General features: G+C 39.6%; 1 protein-coding gene across 1 annotated transcript in view; it reads left to right on the top strand.

Annotated features, from left to right (window-relative positions):
* RORB (RAR related orphan receptor B) overlaps nt 1-24,970 on the top strand; it is a gene marked incomplete at its 5' end in the record, with an annotated part of 50,761 nt that overhangs the window by 13,894 nt on the left and 11,897 nt on the right. The window contains 4 exon segments of the mRNA NM_001129737.1: nt 14,921-15,042; nt 16,281-16,413; nt 18,956-19,063; nt 23,043-23,153. Coding sequence (NP_001123209.1) covers nt 14,921-15,042; nt 16,281-16,413; nt 18,956-19,063; nt 23,043-23,153 — 474 coding nt within the window.

Here is a 24,970-nt window from a genome sequence, read left to right as displayed (position 1 = left end):
ATAGAAGCAGTATGTAGAAGAAAGTGAACGAACAGGGCTCCAACTCTCTAAGATAATGGGACAAATGTCAGTTTCCTTCTGTGTAGAGGCAGAAGGATAGACCCAAAGACCTCTAAGCCTCTTGTAAATCTCAATTCAAGAATTTTACATTGGAATAAAGTCTGAATTCCTGGCAATAAAAAGAGTACAATCCACCTTGGATCTGGAATGTAAACAGGACGTGAAAAACTTGGTGGAATCCAAATAAAGTCTAGAGTTCAGTGAAAAAAAAAAAAAAAAGACTGTAGTTACAGAAGAGCAACAAATAAGCTCCACTGAGCAGGAAGAGTCCCAGGCACCGCTGCCTGAGCAACACTACCCTCTTGCTGCGGCAGTGTCCTTGCTAAGGAGTGGTGTTCCAGAGTGCATCTGTCTAGGTGCTCTATCTTCTCTCCTCACAACTCTTTTACCCTATTAAGCTTAAGAGTCTGTTAAATGTCTAGTCAGTTGATTTTATTCAGTAATTGCCATAAAAATATGGATGTAGGTTTAACACATTACCCTCCTGGGTGACAGAGCTGCCTGTTAACAGTGTCCCGGAGGAGCTCACAGGCAGTGGCTGTAGCAGGCTTCTTTGCAGTATTCAGTGCACAGGGGAAAGCAGTGTGGAGCTCAGAAGTCTGAGGCCTCCTCAGATCTCTCCCTAAGAGGTAGCAGAAAAGAGTGGTTAAGAACCAGGCCACTTGCAGACTTCCCTGGTGATCTAGTTATTAAGACTCTGCTCTTCCACTGCAAGGGAACTTCCACTGCAGGTTCAATCCCTGGTTGGGGAACTAAGGTCTCACTTGGCATTGCCAAAAAATAGGTACTAGGCCACTTGAATCTGAGCTGGAAAGCAAGTTTCGCAATTCCAGTTTGCTTATTCTATTTGTTTCTCCAAAAGTACTAGCTCATAGATCTCACCATGGTTGTAAGAATTCCACGAGTTCATACATGTAAAACAGAGCCACATTTGGCACTCAGTAAGCACTCAGTAGCTCTGAGCTGTTTCCACTTATCCACCACGTGTTCAGTCACCTTCTCTGTCTAAACAGTGAGTAGGAGCACAAAGCCTACGAGTGTTTTAAATAAAGTTGATGTGAACACATAACGAAGGACATGCCATATGCATCTTGGCTACTTCTCCCATCTGGCTGAGGAAGACGTGGTGTGACACAGTTACAAAACCTGGAACGTTATTTCTCTCTCTCAGCAATTAAGCCTGTGGCAGGGAGCAAAGAAGTGGTCGATAAAGCCCTTGTAGCAACATGCACAGCTGAAGGACGTAGAAAACTGCCCATCAGCGCTGATAACAAAAATATTCATTAGATTTCTCTCTTCAGCAGGGACCATGTCACAGGCACTTCACACACTTAATTTTCACAAGCATCTTATAAGATAGGTAAAAACTATTATTCCCATTTTACTGATGAGGAAACAGAGGCTCAGAGATGTCTCGTGACCTGCCCATATCCTTTGATTACTAAAGGATAGCGCCAACTTCCATCCCAGGCTATCTGATTCTGGAGTTCTCGTGCTTATCCATTACCCTACTATTTGCTCTGGGCTTAATGACCACAAACTGCACTGTCAGTCAATAGAGGACAATCGGTTTAAGTAAAGTCACTCAGTCTTTCCAAGAGGACATGTTAAAAGGAAAAGGAACTAGGCACCATTTTTTGCTTTTAGCCTACTTAATATCTGAGTGCCTAAGTTTGCTACTGATTTGGAACACATGTTTAAAACATACGGAAGCAGAAACAATTGTTGGGCAGTCTTCTGTTCCATACAGAAAAAAGAAAGACTTCTAAGAATTCAAAAATCTTCGTGATTTAAGTCCTAAATCACAGTTTCTTTGCGATTTAGAATCAGTAGGAGGTATTATAGGAAGGGAACTGCAGCCACAAACATGAAGTTCAGGTAACTCTACCCAGGTCATTTCCCTTCTGTCCTGAACTAGAGAATCTCGAAATCCATCCAGATTTTCTACACAGACATTGACCCCAAAACAAACTAGCATTTATTCTTCTCATTTCCAGATACTATTAGTCTTTAGAGATCTCTAGATCTGCGGTAAATTTTGGAGGTTTCTTCCATCAGACTTTTGGGGATGCAATTACATTGTCCTCCCGAGAGCTCTCAAATTTAGCTGGCTCCTGAGCCTAAGCATTGCCTTGGTTCCCATTTCGTCAAAACGGCAACGCCATCTAGTGGACACAAACTCCTCTGCGCGTCGGATAGAGATCCCTACCGGAGCCACAACAGTGTGATGCGCAGTGTTTCCCTGCACCACCTAAAAGACTGCCATTCATTTCACTAAAGCACCATAACCGTCTCTGTGGGCAGGAGGGCACCAGCGATGTACAGTAGTTAAGAACTTCGGTTCTACAGTCGGACTGCCTGAGTTCAAAACCTGGCTGCGGCTTTTCCTTCAGTCAGTTTACCTAAGCTGAGTCTCAGTTGCAAACGTGATGCAAGAATAGCCCCAACCTGGGCATGTGGATCAAATTAGCTAATATTTGAAAATCCTTAGAACAGTATCTGTCCTGCATAAGCCTTATCATCATCATTGTTATTATCAATGATAATTTATATCATAAATGTATTCATCTCCTTATTACCTAATAACATTCCTAGTCATTACCAGTTATGTAATTACCTTTTATTGAGCACCTACATGGGGCCAAGGAATATTTAATGCTTATAACAACCCTCTTATGCCTGTTATATAAGTATTTGTATATCCATTTTGCAGGTGAAAACATTGAGTCTCAAAAGTTACAAAACTTATTAAAAGCAGAGTAAGCCAGTGAACCCAGGTCGGAGTAACAGCAAAACCCTCTCTTAACTACGTTTCCTCCCATCAAACAAAGGGAGCCCCTCACTAGCTAAGCAAAAGGCAAAAGGCAGCTGCAAATTAATAATTAGGCATCAGGTTTACCTGGTTTTAGCAGGAATTTTATCTCAAGCTGGCATGGTGCATGTGTTTATCTTTACAAATAAGATTTTGCAGCGGTTGGTGGCAGGGAGAGAGAGCTTTCTAGAGGCAGACTGGCAAACAAGCTGAGAAAGAAAGTGAGAGGCTGTGTGTTAGCTCCCTCACCACAGCCTTCCGATGAGGCGAAAAATTCTGCAGGACTAATACTCTTAATGAAAACTCATTTAAGCTCAAAGATGATTGACAGTGTATCTATGAAACACCAGACAGCAAGACAATTCACACAGCCAATCAATGTGCTTTTAAAAACGGGGGGAGGGGAATCCATCAAATTAGCTTCAGTGCTAATGGTATAGACTGCCTTTTACATCTATCGTCTGAGTTTGCTGTTCAGTAATTTTCTCTCCAGAAGGACAATGAAATGTGAATTCATTGATCCCTGCTATATAATCTTAACTGTAGATTTACTTTCCTATTCCTTTTGTGTTCTATTTATGAAACCTGGAATTTTAAACATCAAAAGATAGAAATAAACCTCTTTTTAGCAAATTCTTCTATTCAGAAGCTGTGTATTAACAGAGAAGTTTACAAAAAGGGATTGGCCTAAAGGTGCTCTAATCCCTGTGATGTACTACTTTTTTTTATCAAAGCTAAATAGACACATGGAAGATATTTCTAGTGCTGTTTTATTGGGGAAAATTCTATAAAACTTGATCGTGTTTCAGTTGTTCTTTCCTAAGAACACCAAGCAAGTGCTATAGTCATAAGGCAGCATTTTCAATGGCATAGGCTTTTTGAGGTAAATATTTTATAACTGCTTAACTCTACTATGCATATTCAACTGCTCATTCAGAAATGGTACAGAGAATAGAGTTTAACTCCAGCTATGTATTTTCTATGTCTTCTAGTGGCACCTGTATCAAACACACATAGGCATTCCACTTAGGAGCAAGTGCCTAATAAGTCTTTAAAAATGAATATAAGTAGACTAAATCGGTGAGGAAAACCATTCAAGCAGGTCAGGGAAATGGAAATCCAGTGTCTTGAGCTCTTCCTTTTTGCCTTGGTGGAAGACATCTTGTGAACTTCCATTGTCATCTGACACTCCTGTCACCCTCACCGGAACACAGGACCTATGCAGGCAGTTTAGGAAATCCTGGCTCCACATGCGAGCCACATGAACTTGTTCAAAATTATTCAGCTCTCTGGAGCTCAGTCTCTTCATTTGAAAAATAGGGCCGATGGACTAAATGATTTTGAAGGATAATGGTTCTCCCACTTCCTGGTGGACACTCTGGGCCTATGCACAAATATCCCCTTTGTTACAACTGCTTCCCAAGGAGAAGGGTACAGTAGTGGAGAGAAAAGGACTTATAGGCAACTAAGCAATCCTGAATGATGTCTGTGGTGGGAGTTTCCATAGGAAGTTTCCATGGGTAAAATGGTCCTGTCAACTATACAGTTAACAACCATAGTCACATCAGAAGTGTGCACCATCCTCTTCTCTTCACTCATGCTCTTGGGAAAAAAAAAAAAAAGTCAATATCGAGGACAACCAGGAGCTACCCAAGGAGAGGGTGGTGACCAACCCCAAACCATCCCAAGTTTATGTACAATCAAAGTAAAGAGTAAGCTTTTGTATGGGTACAGCTTCAGGGTCAATCCACCTGTCCTCCCTGGCCCACTTCAACCTGATCACCTCCCTGGCTCCCTCTTGAAAGAAAAAGGGGAACAAATGATTAAGATATGTTCTTAGTTGAGCCGCAGGCCTATCCAGGTGACCTTGGTTACTTGAGAGGGATTTACTTGACATCTCTGAGTAGCGAACTATCCATGCACTACATCCCAAGAAGCCGCTTATTTCCAGAATCCCATCTTCTATCTCAAAAAGAAAAAAAAGAGAAATTTCATGAGTGTGGGGGCTGGGCTATGCAGCTCAATTTGTCACATTTCTGGGATCTCTACCATGGTCACAACTGTATTAAGTAGTCAATGGTCATGAGTTATTTTAGACCATCCCAGGACAAAGGACACTGTAACTCTTTCCTGTGGGCATGCTCTGTCGCTTCAGTCGTGTCCGACTCTGCGACCTCATGGGCTATAGCCCACATGGCTCCTCTGCCCAAGGGATTATCCCAGCAAGAGCACTGGAATGGGTTGCCATTTCCTCCTCCTTCTTTGGCAGGTGGATTGTTTTTACTACTGAACCACATGGGAAGCCCGTATTTCTTTCCTAGGTTTTTATTCAAATCCATATCTTTTCTCAGTTCAGTTCAGTTCAGTCGCTCAGTCGTGTCCGACTCTTTGCGACCCCATGAATCGCAGCACGCCAGGCCTCCCTGTCCATCACCAACACTCGGAGTTCACTCAGACTCACGTCCATCGAGTCAGTGACGCCATCCAGCCATCTCATCCTCTAGATATCCTTAAACAATCTGAAAAAAATCTCCAAAGTCATCTAGTAATGTGTTATAGTCACTCACCTATCATGCTCAGTGCAATGATTCATATATATGTGTGTATATATATATATATAATATATGCTCAGTGAGTGCAATGATTCATATATATATGTGTGTATATATATACAAATGATCTACATCATAAGCAATACATACCTATATGCTCAACTGAAGTGCTTATAAGCCTGTGCCTCCACTCACAGCACATGTATGCGCGTTGGCCGTGACATGCTCACTTCTCTGTCAGTACAGCTTTCCTTGCATGCTAGCATTCACTACATTAGGTAAATCATCTTTTCTGTTTTGAGTTGAAATTGTATAAAACTGACCTTCCTCAGGAGACTTCTCCTGGAGATACTAGTTTGGAATTAATTTTTGACTCAGGACATCCTAAGAAGACTTTAAAATCCACCAATCAAAAAAAAAAAAAATTGGGAAGCTATGGGAAAACCAATTTCATTTTCTACACTCAATTTCAAAAGCCATAATAGACATAAACTATTCTGCAATAAGGAAGAGGAAAGGAGATTTCATGAGGTTCTGCTGCTGACTTATTGAAGGATAGAGTGTTTATGCTTATAAGACAGCCTCTGAAACAGCCCCACTGTTGACTAGGACTTCCCAGCATTGCAAGCTTGACACTGATTCTCAGAAATAGCTCTGAATCGTTCTTCCACTGATTGGGGTGAATAGGTCCTGCTTTGGCCACATTTTCAAATACCCATTTTGGGAAGAACTGGCAGGGGTTAAAATACCACATAAGCTATGGTACACAGAAATGTCAACTGATGGGTAGGAGTTGTTGGAGCTTGATACACTTTGGTTTTCATTACCATAGTACACAACCAACTTAACAGGCTCGCTCCCAACCAGTACAGGATTTATTTCTGTGATGTTTACAAGTGTGGGGAAGCCTGTTGAAAATGTTTCTAGCTGGAAAGACTTTTATTTTAGACGTAAGCTATAGATAAGGATATGTGACAATATACCCTTGCTACTGAGAAAAAGAAATTTACTTTTTAAATCTGAGCCCTGTTTATGCAGACTATTGTGGAACTGCTATTTGGTTTTCAGACACGTTTGTTCTAGGAACATTTGGTGCCAGACTATTTAGAAAATACTTACTTTAAAACATTAGTCAATGAATGAAATGTATTATTTAAGCAATCAAGTGACTTTTAAAAATTTAGATTAAATGTTTGAAAATGTAATAATTGCTTCCAAAGATGTCTTCTGATTTAGTTATTCCTACAGGTCAGAATTATATTGGCTACATTTCCAAAAGGGGGATAAGGTTGGGGAGGGATTGCTTCTGTTTAAATTAACGGTCAATCCATATGTCAGCAAAATCCAAATAGTAAAAGTCAATCCTAATGATGTCCCTGGGCAATTTTCATAATTAGGTTTCCATCATCTGTGACCTGCTGAGTGTCCTTTGGGTGACGTGGAGAGGGAGGTGCACTTTCTAAAAGAGAGTGGTTAAGATTTTCATGGGCTCAGGATTATGTTGTTTTTGCTTGTTCTGCTGCTGCTGCTGCTGCTGCTAAGTCACTTCAGTACTGTCCGACCGGCTCCCCCATCCCTGGGATTCTCCAGGCAAGAACACCAGAGTGGGTTCTCATTTCCTTCTCCAATGCATGAAAGTGAAAAGTGAAAGTGAAGTCGCTCAGTCGTGTCTGACTCTTAGCGACCCCATGGACTGCAGCCTACCAGGCTCCTCCGTCCATGGGATTTTCCAGGCAAGAGTGCAGGAGTGGGGTGCCATCGCCTTCTCCGTCTCTAAAACTAGACATGCGCTATTGCAGTGAAACAAAACACTGTGTTCCAGAACAGCTTTCCATTATTAAATTATTAAGAAGTCACCCTTTTAGATAGTTAATTTGTTTTGCTGCTTATGGTCTTTTTTCCCTTTGGATATACTCTGTTTAAATATAAATGCCATATGGATTCTTTCAGTTTTTCTTTCTGCTTTAGTTTCTGTTTTCTTAATTTTAAAATGCTCTCACCTGAGCTTCCTGAAATTTGATAAAATTATAGCCATTTTATTTATTAATCTGTTTATGCAGTCTTTGCCCAGGTATTATTACTTGTAGCATTAATCCAATTTTTCCACCGTTTTTCTCTGTGTGTGTTCATGTTTTATTGAATTGTATTTTATCACATTTTCATCATTTTTATAGGTAATAACATAATCTTATATTTTCTTAATATATCTTTCTAAAGAACTTTAGAGCATTTTGCTTAAGACCTACATGAAGTAAAAATCAGTTATGCCATTCTCTGATATAATAATTGGCTGTAGAATTTGTTTGAAAAGGAGACCAGAAGCTTTCCTAATTCACTGGTAAGAGAGCGATGAGTGATTGGACCTTGAAACTGAACCAACACATGAGTTATGGGTTATTTATGGCTCCAAATTCTTCTTCAAAAAATTTAAAGAACTTGAAATATGTGCTGAAAATCTTTCCTTCCTCCTATTGAGGTTATGGATCACTATTAGATGGCTGTTTTAAGCTTTAATATTGATGTTTCTATGCTGGTAGCACATTTCTACTTAGGCCCTCAAAATAATCATCTCTAAATAGAGATTAGAAAAATCAGAAAGGCCTTAAAAGTAACCTTGTCCTCTCTGACACTGTCGTCTGTTACACCCTAACCAGTAGACTTGTTCTATTTAATGACAGAAAGCTTATAAAACTGGGAGTCTATTGTCAAAAAGACAAAATGCACACTTGGTTAAATGTTCCACCTTTAAACCAATTGTTCTAATATATTAGAGTTACTGCCTCAGTGTGTGGGTTCTGAGGAGTCTTGATATTCTGAAACTCTAATGCAGGCACTTAAAACTTGCCTTGAGCAAGTCCGTGGAGATATCCTGGCATTAATTCAAAGCGAATCCCCTAAGAATTCCACTTCCACACTAGTAGTATAAACTAAACAGGGAATTGAGCAGTTCTCTAGATCCTTAAGGCAAGTGATAAATTAAAAATTCATTAATCATTTCGATTGAGGCTGATATATAGTATTTTAAGAAGAATACTTCCAAGTGTTTTTTTTTTTTTTTTTCGTTTAATTCCTATGGAGAAGAATGAATAGGGGCTATAGTTCACAAAGAAGAAACCATCCTTTCTCATGAGAAAAAAAAAGGAGGAAGAGAAAGAATTAGGAAGTTCAGATGCAACTCCCTCTAGTACTAAATATAGCTTTGAGCCTCAGCTTTCTCGCCTTGATACAGTTGGGCCACGGGTGCTCTTGGTAATAACACCGAAAGCAGCAGTTTTTAAAGATATACTCAACTTTCCCCGCTCCCAGGATGTGGGATTCTAATGAAACCACCCGTGCAATCCGTGTCTGAGACACTGTAGCCTTTGGAGCACACCATTTGCTGAAATGTCGAGTGAGAGCTAAAATAAGCCCCTTTGGTGGAAAAAACCCGCTGAGTGGTTGAAATCAGAGATGCAGAAGGTCACTTGCTATTTTAGTAGCTGCAAGCTGGTCCTCATTTTATGATATTGCAGTTATAAACAAGAAATTGCCACCTTACTTGTCAGTTTACTTACTTCTCATCAAAATAAGCAGATGTAGCCTTTTTTCTACATAGTACTAGGTAATTTAAATTACTTCTTTCCAAACTTTGCTTTACTATATGGATTAATACATAATAAGTTATTTTTCATATATTTCTTTAAACATTACTTCAAATATTGTTTTATACTGTCTGATATGATAAACCTTTTAAATCCATTGACCTGTGTGTCTCATGTCCATCTCAACCATTTGTAAATACTTTCAGGAGGGACTTTTTTCATACTTATTTGATTTATTCCACAGATCACAATGAAGATTGACTGGGATTGGGGTAGGGGAGGGAAACTTTACAGTTTCAGAGAGAGACAGGTGACCCAACTAACTTCTGGAATTATTTAGATACAGTCCTTTTGGAAATAGAGGAAGGAAGTTAGTTCCAGATCCAGTGTTCTACAATTTTTGCACACCCTATTGAGAATTACTATCAATTTTATTCCAGTTTTCCCTTCAAAAACTTACTTTCTCTCTTCTTTTTGCTCATAAGTGGATCTAAGATTACTCCTAAAGCTTCTAGGGAAGTGTAGCAAATTTAACAGTATTTTTCATCAAAAAATTATAAAGTACATTTGCCTGCATCAGTTATTTCTTAAATCTCTTTATTGAGGTAATAATTGACATACAAAAATCTGTTCATATTTAATGCATACAATTTAATTAATTTGGAGGTTAATATACACCCATGAAACTATCACCACAATCTATGCCATAAACATATCTCTGTATCCATTATTTTAAAGATTTATAGGATTATTCTTTCATTTGAAATATTGTCTTTTGTATCTTGTAAAGATACTTAACATGTGAAGTTACAAATTCTATTAATTGGTTTTAAGTCTTGGGTTCTAATAAGCCTTCCTTCAAGGAAAGTGTAACAGTAAAAGTCTAAAAATAAAACAGGAATTTAAGGGGGAAAAAAAAAGAGATGAGAGAGTAAATGAGAGCAAGATTTTTTTTTTTAATTAGCAAAGAAAAAATGAGAAAGGTGGACTTACTATTAATTTGTAATTATACACCCTGTTTTTCCTTGCCAGCATCAATATTTACTTTTCTCCTCACTTCCTATTGGAAAGGAATGACTTGGACTGAACATATGAAATTGTTTTTCTCATTCCTTGATATCATTTTATTAACTATCAAAGCAGCCCATGTACTCTTAGTGAAATGGACAAACCTTTGTCTCATTGACATAAACCAAATCTTAACTACTGAGAAGATGGAGTTGCATTTTCAGATCCACTTAAGAAATCTCTAGCCTCATCCCTGGTCTCAGGGAGAGGAGAGTATAGTCCAGGGGCATCATCTCTGAAGGTGGTAGAATTTCCTATTATTCAGTCATTGGGGCCATACATCTGTGGACCCAATATCCCAGCATAACGTGAGCCGACTCCTTTCTCAGCATGTGCAGTCTGCAACCCAAGCTGGTTAAAGGATCTGACCAAACCTGGGCTTTGAGAAGCAACTGCAGTCCAAGTCAGGGAAATGGATGAAGGATGTGTGATTGCCCAGAAAGATTCCACATCCCCTGCTCGTTTACTTCAGTCTCTTTGTCTGGACTTTCTCACGTGGTTGGTCCCTTGAGATCATACTGTTTACTCTCACCTTTTCTATTTTTCCAGGCAAGGACTCTTGAAAGTTCCTTTGGTGCCCAGCAGGAACTTTGCATACTGTATTCATTGTCTCTTCCTTTGTCCCCTCTTTTTAAATCCTTCTCCCCGTTTCACAACTGCAGACTCTCAGGCCAAACAAACCATCTCCTCTGATGGTCATGCATCTTTCTAATGGACAGAATGAGTCTTCTGGCCTTGCTCCCTAGGCACCAAGTCTAGCTTTACTTGTGGGGTTTATACAGACCTCACCCACCCCCTGCTGAGCCTTGAGAGGGTCAATCTGGCTTTTGCACAGGGCTCACCTTTGATCTGCAGACCCGAGGAAGGAAGTGGAAAAGGACTGCTCCTCTCCTGCTGCTACGGTGTCTTGGCCTTTATTGATACAGGTCTTATGTCAGAAAGAGATCTGCCTTGTATTTCTCACCATGAGGGTACGGGAAATAAACACTCATGTTTACTGTTTGACTTCAAAGCTGTCGTGAGCGCTAATGCTTTAAGATCATCCAACAAAGGGTCAGTCTTAGCTTACTAAAATCCTTTATCAAATAAAGCAGAAAACGAGGGGATGAATGGATAGATGGATATTTTCAACATTATCTTTACTAACTAAACATTGGCTGAGTACCTACTGTAATGTTCTCTCTCTCATGAGCGCGTGCACACACACACACACACACACACACACACACACACACACACACTCCCCTTGCTGATCCTGTGCATCCTTCTTCAGAACTGTCCTAAATTTAGCCCGTCCACTCTTTCTCTGTCATTCTCGCCTTGTCCAGAAATCCGTCACATTGCCTGTATTTTTCACAACAGCCTGATTAATCTCACTCACTCCATAGTGCCGTCTCATCTGCTTTGCCATGGCCAGGATAACCCTTTAAAAACAGAAGACTGACCATGTCACTCTCCTGCCTCACAGCTTCCACTAACTCTGAATTGCTACAAGATAAAATTCGAACCCTTTGGCCTGGCTTACTCAGCTGCTCCATCTCCAGTCACAGTGTCCATCTCTAGTCTCCTTTTTCCCTCTTTTCATCTCTTCATGCACTCTACACTGCCAACAATATAGATGTTTTGGTGGGAAAGACAGAGCTGATTTCAAAACACCATTTGTTACCTTTGTGAAAATGGGTCTAAAGTCACTCACTCTTTCTGAACCTCACTTTTTTCCTCAGCCAAAGGGAAATTGTTTGTAAAAGGTAAAGATTGTAAAGATGTAAAGTATAATGTCAGCAGTTATCCAGCTCAGAGCTAGTTTTCTCTCTGTGCCTTTCCATCATCCCTTCTACCTCAGGTCTGTCTCTCTCTTTATGTGACAAGCTCCTGTTCAGACTCAGGTCAACAGGCATCTTCTCTATGGATGTTTTTCTGCCTTCCTCAGACTAAGTTAGACATTTTCTTCTTTGGGCTCCCACAATAACTCATGGTATTTGTTATATCACGATATGACAAGACATTATTATAAGATCCTTTACAAAAAAGAATGTCATTTTTTACACTCTGTATCTTAGCCAGGCATGTAATACTGCCTCAAAAACCATGTGTGAGCGTGTGAATAAATATATGAAAGCACTATGTTGGGTTCTGCAGTCCAGTTCTTGAAGAATTTATAATCTTGAAGTGTGTAAAAACATCCACTCAAATAAGCACAATGTGAGCCTGACCAGAAGTAAGGCCTGGTTGAGTGAGAATTAAGTGTCATGGCAGTTAGCTATTCTACCTGAGGACACAAGCCATTCCTATTTGAGCTGAGTCCTAAAGCATCCATGTGGAGTTAACTTTCCATTTTGCTTAATCTGTCCATGTGTTTATTATGTTCACTTTTCTCATATCCCGTAGAAGCCTAAATTTTGGTGGCAGAGAGCTAGAGAATTCTTAACCTTTGGCCAAGAATTCTCAGGAAATGTTGTAAAAGAACAGATAAAAAGTTTTTCACAGTGCAATTTTGAGTGCAGTTGTAATTTTGCTTATAAATCCTGAAGCCTGTAAATTACTGACAAATCGTATATCTTTGAAAATGAAAACAGACTACACCGAGAAGATAAAGGTTTGAAAACTATAGAGCCATAAAAATCTTATGTTTTCATTATATACCTACTGAGGAATAGATATGTTTTTTTGAGTCTTAGTAATTAGACTGCCCAAGTGAAATTGAAAAATGATGAACCATGACATGCCAATCTATTTTAATATGATGTATAGAATATTTCCTGCCCTGTTTTACAACACAGGAGGATGTTCAATAAAATTTTGAATATAGGATTTTTTTAAAGAAAGGATCTTTATAATATGATAAGCAATGAAAATCTAGAAATGCTCAATGCTGAATCCAATAGAGCATAACAATAATCGTAAGTTAGAATTTTGTAGCATCTTCTATATCCATCAGCTTATGGTTCTGACTGAACAACTCTAATAAATATTGAAATATCTTCCTTCAGTAGCACTGATTCCAAAATTAAATATCTCTGTTTTGTCTCCATTGTATGGTCAGATTGCTTCCCTGATGAAAAACTATGTAGAATGTCCCAATAATGACAATTGTGGCTACCATTTATTCAGTGTATATAATGTGCCAGGCAATGGCTATATGAGATTTTTCATTTGGAAGGTTCATTAGAAACTTAAGCTTACCTTGTTAATTCTCTACATTACTAAAACTCAATTTATTTCATGCCATATAAATCAGAAGCTTAGCGAGGTAAAAAAAAAAAAAAAAGGGTACCTAAGTACTGCTTTGAGATTTCTCCTGCAGAAGAAATGAAATATAGCTACTTAAAAAGACAGAAATTGCATTTAAAATGGCACAGCCGGCAAGACAAGAGAAACTCCACTTCCATATGAGCCAAGAGCAGTTGCTAGGAAGAAACGTCGCTCATCTTCATTTTACTCATATCCCACTTACAGAATTCCTAAGTACTCTGATTTCCCAAGGGATTCCCTGGTGGCTCAGATGGTAAAGAATCCACCTGCAAGGCAGGAGACCCGGGTTTGATCCCTGGGTCGGGAAGACCTCCTGGAGAAGGAAATGGCTATCCATTCCTGTATTCTTGCCTGGAGAATTCTGTGGACAGAGGAGCCTAGTGGGCTACAATCCATGGGGTCACAAAGAGTTAGACAGAACTGAGTGACTAACATACTTTGGTTTCTCAAGATGTCACCTTCATGTGTTCAAATAGCAGAAGGGACTATGAGGGGACCTTCTTCCAGCTCCATCCAACTTCAGGAACTCACTGCAGGTTGTTAGATAGAACTCTTGTGTCTGGTGCTGTGACTCAACTTTCATACCTTGAAACTCAAAATGATCACTATTTAAGATACAATGCCATATGTAACTCATTTGGACTAAATGCCCCACCAAGATTGATTGTGTTTATTTCTACTTTTTCATGAATAAAACTATTTTCTCTTTTTTAACTTTTTCAGAAAAAAACTTTATCTTATGAAAAATTTGAAAGAATATAAAGATACTAATGACCTAACTTCAAAATTATCACCTCATGAGTCAATATTATTTTATCTCCCTCTCCTATTATTTATGGAAGATATCGACATGATTCCAAAGTCAAATCCACAAAATTAATACTATTGGAGAAATCTGACTTCTATCCTTGCCCACTCCCTATTTTCTTCTCTTTGCTCTATAGAAAACTATGTTTTTAGATTATTGTTAAATCCTCCCTTTTTAAAATATAAGCAAAACATTTATATTTCAACTTCTCCTTTCTGAGATAAACACTGGTGATCTAGTGATTTTCAAAATATTTTAAAGTATTTGGAACTTAAACCGATTGTTACAGTATAGCAAATGTCACAAGACTGCTAGCAGACTTTCAGGCCAAAAAGCAAGAAACATGGTAATTTGTATCTATTTCAAAAATAAATACTTATTTGAACACTATAACTTTAAGACCCCAGTTTTGTGACCAAAAAGAGGAGGAGAAGGCAGTTAATTTTTATTAAAAGCATGATATTTGGGGGGGGAGCAATAAAGAGTTTGTCTGGAGATGTGTAAATAGATAGTAGTGTTAAAGATACGCTCATATAAGTGGAGCATCTTCAAAATGCATTCCTTCAGGAAACACATTAAGAGCAGGTTTCCTTCAGCAGCTCCTGCTGCTGCTGCTTCTTCAGTCGTGTCCGACTCTTCCCGACCCCATGGACTGCAGCCTATCAGGCTGCTCCGTCCATGGGATTTTCCATGCAAGAGTACTGGAGTGGGGTGCCATTGCCTTCTCCATCCTTCAGCAGAGTGGGATTTTATTCACAAACCCTCAAAGTGATCTTCTTTCTCATAGATCGAATTGCACAGAACATCATTAAGTCCCATTTGGAGACATGTCAGTATACCATGGAGGAGCTACACCAGCTGGCATGGCAGACCCACACCTATGAAGAGATTAAAGCGTATCAAAGCAAGGTATTCTGGGAAACTAAAGGGTTTTCTGTGACTTCTCTGACTTTTTCAGCCTCAGCCCTATTGACGTTTCAGACTGGACAGTTCTTTGCTGTAAGGACTGCCCTGCACACTGTAGGGTGTTAAACATCATCTTTGGTCTCTACCTACTAGCTGCCAGTAGCATGCCCTCCCACGTAGTTGCGACAACCAGAACGTGTCCAGATTATGCCAAATCTGGAGGCAAAACTGCTCTGATTGAAAACCAGTGCCCTACTCGAGTGACAGAGGAGACTGGGCCCACATTGGATGATGTTAGGACATCTCTTGGTGGCTTCCTTTGTCCAGGCAAGGAACGAGAGCAGTTGAAAATCATAGCAGTAATATTTGCAAACTTACTCTAGAAAAATATTAAACAACACATTCTGAATGTTTTCTTCTTGCCCTACATGTTAAAAAGTGACCAGAGGAAAAAGGAAGAACTCATCCCACATTATTATAATTGGGATGTTGTTTTTATTATAATTATTATTATTTTGATTATTTTGTGTACATTAGAGAAGGTTTTAAGAGAAGGAATTTGTTGTTGTTGTTTTGACTCACATTATTTACAAGACTGAGATCCACAATCACAAAATCTACCAGTAAATTAACTTTTAGTAAAATTTATAAATATATCTTTATCTAAATATATGACTATAACATACTGATTTTTCTCCAGTGGAACAATTAAATGTTACCGTTTTTATATGAATAAGGAGACAAAAGCATAGGTATTATTACAGTCAATAAAAAAACAGAATTAACATACTTGGATTTCCAAAGAAAATAACCCAAGGATCAAAAGACATTTCCAGATTCTGTTTTACTTAAGAGAGTAATTTGATCTGATGTCTTTTCCATTGAAATTCTTTTTGTACCCAAAAGCAGTCTCCATAAGTTCTGGGAGAAGAACACAACATAAAATATTGCAAATGTTTCAGTCGGATACACATTGAAAAAACCTGTAAATATCGATCTTTATGTACTATTGCAATATTTCCATTATTTTAGCTTCAGTACTTTGATAATTGTGGTGTATCAAGGTTCAAGTAAATCAAAACAACATCTTAGAAAATATTGCCACTCTTCTAAAGGGGGGTGAATTCCCACCATGAACCCCCAAGTGACAGGTAAGCGCCGGTTAGAGCAACCTTGAGTATTTCACTGAGTCTCCAAGTTGTTCTTGGCTCCATGTACCTTCTGTGTTTTCTGTCTTGAAGTCCAGGGAAGCACTGTGGCAGCAATGTGCCATCCAGATAACTCACGCCATCCAGTATGTGGTAGAGTTTGCAAAGCGAATAACAGGCTTCATGGAACTCTGTCAAAATGATCAAATCCTGCTTCTTAAGTCAGGTAAGCAAGAAGATTCATTGCTGGGCGGAAGGGGGTCTATTTTAGACCAGGATGTGGTCCACCCTTAGCTGAGGTTGGTTCTAGAAAATCCTCCATCTGCTATGTAGCTCATTTTTACCACCCACACTGTCAACCAACTCCCAAAGGAAACACTCAGTAATAAAAATGCCCTGATACTCATTCAGCTCGCCTTTGAAGTCAAATACAATTTTGCTTATTGAAAGTGGAGCTATTAATTGCGGAGGTTGAGATACCCAGCTTGACAGGCAGTGCAAGTAATTAGCGTGTCAAGGTGGCTGAATTGCTGAGCTGGCTCTAAAATGTACTACTTGCCTTCTGTTGGGGGGCTGGAATCCAGGCTGGCTGAGCTCTGCCTCTGTGGTCATTTCCAATCATTTTAATGAGGATAGCCTGCAGCAAGAATATACTGTGAGAAACTCACTCTACTCTAATCTTTGCTCCCCCTTCTCTCCCACATACTCCCTGACACACGCACTCACTTAGGAAGCACCTCAAGAAACTGCACGGGGTTCACTTTGCAGCTGCCATTACCCAAGCAGGAAAACTACTTACTTGTCTTTCTCGGCCCCCTTTGAAAATAGAAAATAAGAACCACTCGGGTGTTTGCTACAGCAAATAACAATAACATAATTTTATATATGTAATAGCACACATATACATGTTTATGTTTACCTATGACTTCTTTTAATCTCATGTGCTCAATACAGTTTCCATCTTATAAATGAGGAGGCAAAGATTCGAAGAACTGAAGGGCTGTGTTCGATACCACATAGCCAGTACCTGGCAAAGCTGGCTTTTGAACTTGAGTCAGATAAAATAATTATTCTAAGCTATTGCTGCTTCTTTACCAAATGATTAAAAAGGAGGTGCAAATCTTGACTCAAAGGTGAACTTGATGTATTTGTTGCTGGATTAAAAATCACCCTAAAACTTAGTTCACACAACAATAATAATTCATTTTGCTCCCAAAGCTGATCTGAGCAGGTCTCAGCGAGATGGCTTGTCTCTGCTTCCTGTGGTGTTCACCAAGGCAACCTGACTGAGGGCAGGAGGACCCACTTTCACGCTGGCTTATGCACAGGGCTGGCAGTTTGTGCCAACAAGTTGACAGCTCAGAGTTCAGTCAAGGCTTCAGGCTGAAGGGCCTCAGTTCCTATCCATGTGAGCCCCTCCACAGACTGCTTGGACTTTCTCACAGCATGGTTGCTGGGTTTCAAAAGTTAGCATTTCAACAGAGCAAGACAGACGCAGCTTCCAAAGTCTCAGAGTGTTATTTCCACCTGACTAATAAGTCAGGGCAGTGATGAAATCCACTTTGGTTTAAGGGTAGGAGACACGGAATGTCAGTAAAGTGCCTTCCATATTGTAGATACTGAATAAGTGGTTCCTATTATCATTTTGGTCAGAAAAGCATTACGTCCATTAATATTTGTGAATTCCCAATGTGTAAGCCCCTATGCTAAGGTGACATATGAGAGAAAGCAGAGAAATCAGCAGAACAAAGAAATAAGATACCAGATTAAGAAAGGCACCAGGGATACCTCGGGGCACCACACGGGTATAGTACGTGTGTGACGTTCTCATGCAAACGTGTGACTTCTGACTGTGGATGTCACCTTCCAACCCACTGGGGGGCAAAAGCCCCATGCAGTCGTTCCTCGGGATGTCAGTAAGTATTCAGAGGGACAAGCAGAAGTAGTGAACTAACTCATTTAATAAAGATTTATTAAGCGTCTACTATGTGTCAGAGACTCTTCTAGGTCCTGAAGATATAACAGTGAGTAAAATAGGCCACAATTGCCTATGGCTACAGACAAGGGCCCTGCCACTGCTGGTCTAACAGAAAATTCAGAAATGTTGGGCCATCAAGGTTGAACAAGCTACTTCTTGATGGGATTTCAATAAACCTTCAATAAACCATCTGTGAATGTTGATTATAACTCCCTGGAGTGGATAATGCTCAGTATTTTGCCAAGACTTGTTTGACCTCTTTAAGAAACCCTTGTGTCAAAGGCATGAATACATAAACAATGCCCCAGAAAACATCCTGAAGGTGTCCTTAAGTCATCATATGCAGAAATATAAACAGACTGTGTTAAAAACTGAAGTAGCATGCAAGTTTTCCCAATACCAAAACTTCTACAAAAAGTTAACAGACTGGAGTTGCCTGCCACAAAGCTTCTTTCTGGGCCACTTATCATCACCTGTGAATTTGAAACTAACTTTAATACTAGTCAAAAATGGGCGGGAGGAGGGCAGAATGCATGCTTCCAAAGAAAACAGTGTTGCCCTCCATTTTAGTCACCTTTAAAGTACGTTTTAGCTTTCATTCCTCACATATGCATCAGGAGCTTTATTTCTAACACAGTTCTTTTTTACTTGGGAAGGAATCTTGAGGTGTTTCTGAATGTGCATGTCTATGAGTCTGTGTGTATTTTAAAGTTTTTTGATGTCTCCTGACCTACATGCAGTAGTAAGGTCTTTATTATTGTGTATATATACATAACTTTTTTTCTCATAGGTTGCTTGGAAGTGGTTTTAGTGAGAATGTGTCGTGCCTTCAACCCATTAAACAACACTGTTCTGTTTGAAGGAAAATATGGAGGAATGCAGATGTTCAAGGCCTTAGGTGAGTTCAGTTTTATTAGCTACCATCAGTTTTATTAGCTACCATCAGTTTCTCCATTTAGATTATAACTGGTAAAAGAAATGTCCTGATTCTCTAATGAGAACTAGTATCTCATTATTCAATAAGGGTTGTAATAGGTGAGCCTCCAATGTTTCATCTAACTCCTCTGATCTTACAACTGTGCCTCCAAATATCAAAAGAAGGAAGGAAACATATTCTTTGCAGCCAAAGATGGAGAACCTCTATACAGTCAACAAAAACAAGACCGAGAGCTGACTGTGGCTTAGATCATGAACTCCTTATTGCCAAATTCAGACTTAAATTGAAGAAAGTAGGGAAAACCGCTAGACCATTCAGGTATGACCTAAATCAAATCCCTTATGATTATACAGTGGAAGTGAGAAATAGATTTAAGGGTCTAGATCTGATAGATAGAGTGCCTGATGAACTATGGAATGAGGTTCGTGACATTGTACAGGAGACAGGGATCAAGACCATCCCCATGGAAAAGAAATGCAAAAAAGGAAAATGGCTGTCTGCAGAGGCCTTACAAATAGCTGTGAAAAGAAGAGAGGCGAAAAGCAAAGGAGAAAAGGAAAGATATAAGCATCTGAATGGAGAGTTCCAAAGAATAGCAAGAAGAGATAAGAATGCCTTCTTCAGTGATCAGTGCAAAGAAATAGAAGAAAAGAACAGAATGGGAAAGACTAGAGATCTCTTCAAGAAAATTAGAGATACCAAGGGAACATTTCATGCAAAGATGGGCTCAATAAAGGACAGAAATGGTATGGACCTAACAGAAGCAGAAAATATTAAGAAGAGGTGGCAAGAATACATGGAAGAACTGTACAAAAAAGATCTTCACGACCCAGATAATCATGATGATGTGATCACTCATCTAGAGCCAGACATCCTGGAATGTGAAGTCAAGTGGGCCTTAGGAAGCATCACTACAAACAAAGCTAGTGGAGGTGATGGAATTCCAGTTGAGCTGTTTCAAATCCTGAAAGATGATGCTGTGAAAGTGCTGCACTCAATATGCCAGCAAATTTGGAAAACTCAGCAGTGGCCACAGGATTGGAAAAGGTCAGTTTTCATTCCAATTCCAAAGAAAGGCAATGCAAAAGAATGCTCAAAATACCACACAATTGCACTCATCTCACATGCTAGTAAAGTAATGCTCAAAATTCTCCAAGCCAGGCTTCAGCAATACGTGAAGCATGAACTCCGTGATGTTCAAGCTGGTTTTAGAAAAGGCAGAGGAACCAGAGATCAAATTGCCAACATTCGCTGGATCATGGAAAAAGCAAGAGAGTTCCAGAAAAACATCTATTTCTGCTTTATTGACTATGCCAAAGCCTTTGACTGTGTGGGTCACAATAAACTGTGGAAAATTCTGAAAGAGATGGGAATACCAGACCACCTAACCTGCCTCTTGAGAAACCTATATGCAGGTCAGGAAGCAACAGTTAGAACCGGATATGGAACAACAGACTGGTTCCAAATAGGAAAAGGAGTACATCAAGGCTGTATATTGTCACCCTGCTTATTTAACTTATATGCAGAGTACATCATGAGAAACGCTGGGTTGGAAGAAATACAAGCTGGAATCAAGATTGCCGGGAGAAATATCAATAACCTCAGATATGCAGATGCCACCACCCTTATGGCAGAAAGTGAAGAGGAGCTAAAAAGCCTCTTGATGAAATTGAAAGAGGAGAGTGAAAAAGTTGGCTTAAAGTTCAACATTCAGAAAACGAAGATCATGGCATCTGGTCCCATCACTTCATGGGAAATAGATGGGGAAACAGTGGAAACAGTGTCAGACTTTATATTTGGGGGCTCCAAAATCACTGCAGATGTTGACTGCAGCCATGAAATTAAAGGATGCTTACTCCTTGAAAGAAAAGTTATGACCAACCTAGACAGCATATTCAAAAGCAGAGACACTACTTTGCCGACTAAGGTCCATCTAGTCAAGGCTATGGTTTTTCCAGTGGTCATGTATGGATGTGAGAGTTGGACTGCGAAGAAGGCTGAGCGCCAAAGAATTGATGCTTTTGAACTGTGGTGTTGGAGAAGACTCTTGAGAGTCCTTTGGACTGCAAGGAGATCCAACCAGTCCATTCTGAAGGAGATCAGCCCTGGGATTTCTTTGGAAGGAATGATGCTAAAGTTGAAGCTCCAGTACTTTGGCCACCTCATGCAGAGTTGACTCATTGGAAAGGACTCTGATGCTGGGAGGGACTGGGGGCAGGAGGATAAGGGGATGACCGAGGATGAGATGGCTGGATGGCATCACAGACTCAATGGACGTGAGTCTGAGTGAACTCCAGGAGACGGTGATGAACAAGGGAGGCCTGGCGTGCTGCGATTCATGGGGTCGCAGAGTCGGACACGACTGAGCGAGTGAACTGAACTGAACTGAACTAGGCCCTCTTGATACCAACCATGTTTCATTCAGAAGTCAATGAAAACTGATTCTAAAGACCTGGGATGCATTTTAAGCACTCTTTATAGGATCAGGTTTCTTTTACTTTCTAGCTTACTGCTTCACAAAGTTTATCGTATAGGCCACTGGTGGTCCATGGGTGATCTCTTAAGTTTCTTATGCAAGTTTATAATCATGAACTAAGATGTTTAAAGGAGGAACTCTTTCACTTGTTTTGCACCCAGAGTCATGGGTTCTCCCTGTTAATTCATGAAGTTCTGAGAGCACAAACAGCATGGGTGCCAACTAGCCCTAAATGATCCCCAGACCATTCTTGTGGGAGGGCAGGATAGAGTCAGTCTCTGGAAGTGTGTCATTCACTTCCAGTCATCAGTGTACGGGGTGGATAAGAATGTTAGCAAAGATGGACTGATGCCAGGAAAGGTTTTAAGTATTGGCAGTGTCATTTGTTCCATATCCTGCCCACAGACATCAAAGAAGGCCACTTCCCTTTCACCTTTTGTGCTGTTAGCTGATACGGTAGCCAACAGCAAGTCCACCAGGGCCGGCAGTGTTTCCCTTCTGTAGCTGATACACATCCATGTCATCTCCAAAGCTAGATTTTCAAGAAAGGAGGGAAAACATTGGCAAGCAACCTGGGTATATTTCCAGCTTCATAAAATAAACATTTACCAAGGATCAGTGTAGGGATGAAGCATTGTTTTGTGAGGATCCACAATGGCTAAGCACCTGACCTGTGAGTCGTTCATTAGAAGGTAAAAAGGAATGAATGTTTGCTCCTCAATCAAATTTCCAGGAAATTACAGGCACTTTATCTCCGTTCTCTTAGTGTGAGGCCCATGGACATCCTACATCACCAGTGACATCTTATAAGTGTCACTAAAAATGACAGCCCTTGGCCCATTATACATAATATTTTAGGTTTTCCATGAATGCTATCTCTGTACTAAAGGATCCTCAAATCGCTAATTTAAAGTTTTTTAGTTGGAACTAATTTCAAATTTACAAGATTAGAGTGGGGTTATATAGCCCCAGTTGGATACTACAATGGGCGCACACTGTCTCTATCTGCCCTTCATTGGTAATTTTGACTTTCATTACCTGGTCAAGGCATTGCCCACTTTTCTCACTCACAATCATCACCAAATCACTTCTCAGGTTTTCCTGATGGTTCAGCAGGTGAAGAATCCACCTGCAATGCAGGAGGCACCAGAGATGGGGGTTTGATCCCTGGGTTGGGAAGATTCCCCTGGAGAAGGGAATGGCTACCCACTTCAGCATTTTTGCCTGGAGAATCCCATGGACAGAGGAGCCTGGTGGGTTCATGGGGTCCCAAAGAGTCAGACACAACTGAGTGACTAAGCGCACAGCAGAGCACAAATCACTTCTTCTGGCCAGGAACTTAGAAATATTTTTTTCTGTGTGCTTACTAAGCAAGACCTTGAATAATTTCTTGATTATGGGACTTTTTCTTACTGTTATACCATTCTATTCAAGTATTTTCACTTGATTTGCCTTCTTTTATAGGTTCTGATGACTTAGTGAATGAAGCATTTGACTTTGCAAAGAATTTGTGTTCCTTGCAGCTGACTGAGGAAGAGATTGCTTTGTTCTCCTCTGCTGTTCTGATATCTCCAGGTAGGGAGGGCTGAGGTACTTACCATTAAACAAACAAACAAAAAAAACCTGTTTGCTATCTTTAACATGAATCACACCTACCCAAGCCAAGGTTCTCCGGAGAAACTTTCAAAGAACTATATTTTATTTAGCAAGCTTGTAATATTTTGGGATAATTCAAAGAAAAGTACCCTTACATTAATTTGAATGATCCATTTCATCTCAAATGCAAGAATAGGGTGTGTGGTAAGGTTGACTCCGGATTCAGAAAAGCATCATCATTTCTTAAGGGATAAATGAAGACAAATAGTGGCCTGAATTATAACCAAGTTCTATTTTGATTTTTAGAATAAAGGACACAGAAAAAATGTCCAATAAGGTGAGGCTTAGAAATAACCTGAATGAACAAGCCAGCATAAGGATTAAAACAAGCACTTTCTTTTCTTTAAATATCTGTTTCACTGGCCTTTCTATCCAAATTATTGTTAGCATTCTTACTTCAGGCAAATGCTGGCGCCTCTTTGTTGTTGTTTAAAGCAATATTAGAAGCTTTAAAAGGAGGTAAGGACAGCAGAGGAAAAAATGGCTCCTAGTAAAGACTGGAAAAGGAAGAACCTCTGATGTGGTGGTAGACACTCTAGAACAGGTTCTATCACCAAGTATCTCGGTGACCTTAAACACTTGACCCCTCAGAATCTCAGTTTCCTCACCTGCAAAGAGGGTTGAGTTTCGTAATAATAAAGACCCAGTCTAGCTCTGAAATGCAACAAACAGCGGAAAGTTTTCAAAGCAGGTAAGGTGTGACATTCATAGATCAAATAGCACTATAGTCATTGAAATTCTTTTTAAAATCATGTGCCAGTTTGAAACTGTATAGAATCCTCATAAATGCATGGTTCCTTCCTCAACCAGAATGAGAAGTCAGAGCTGCTCATTCAGTCATCTGTTGGGTTAGATTTGAGGTCAAGGAATAGCAGTGTCATTAACAGTTCTTTATAGAAAGAAAGACACATTCCTGGTCAGTTTATGGTCAAGAGACTCATTCCTTCTATAAACCATTTATCTCTAGAGACTTGCTCTTTTCTCTTTTCTTACACCTAACACATTTTTCAGTGAGGCTGGAAGAAATTAATCTTCCTGGTGATGGGACTTGTTGACATATCACTCTAGCTATGTGTACCCTTAACACAGCCTTTACACTTTGTATCCGGTAGACTTTATTACTTATTTTTTAATTTTTTAATGATTTTAAAAATTTGGTTCTGTTTTTTATCACTTTATCAAAAATGGAAGTTAGTTATCAATTGGCATATTATTACTAACAGTTTCTTTCGTGGCTCTGTCTAAAATAAAGTTGCTCCTCCAAGCTTTTCCCTTTTTTTTTTTTTAACCCTAGAAGGTTTTCCATACTTGGCAGCAGGAAGATAAATGAAAGAAGTGACAAGAAAGATTTATTTCTGGTAGCAACCAAATGCCAAATAATTTTCTGCCTGCCATTTTCTCATTGCATTTGCTTCTTCCCATCAATTATAGTTCAGGAGAAGATTGAGCCTGCAGGTCTGTGATGAGGCAGGTGGTTTCACTCTGATTCCCACTTCCTCAAAGGAAGCAATACAAAATTCATGTCCTCTTAGGTATGTGTGTGGCAAATCAGTAAATTCCTAGCAGCAAATATTTAAGACCCAATATAGCAAATCTAAACAATCCATGAAGATAATTTCCCCATTTGAAAGGCAAATGTGCTTCTTATGAGTGAAAAATCAGCTGAACTATGAGCCTTTTTCTAGGAAGAATATGCTATAGCCATCAAATTCCAGAGTTTGGAAGCAAAGCATGAG

The sequence above is a fragment of the Ovis aries genome, chromosome 2, assembly GCF_016772045.2.
Source record: "Ovis aries strain OAR_USU_Benz2616 breed Rambouillet chromosome 2, ARS-UI_Ramb_v3.0, whole genome shotgun sequence".
NCBI lineage: Eukaryota > Metazoa > Chordata > Mammalia > Artiodactyla > Bovidae > Ovis > Ovis aries.
Note: the sequence above shows the minus strand (reverse complement) of the source record. Positions and strands in the feature narration are given on the sequence as shown.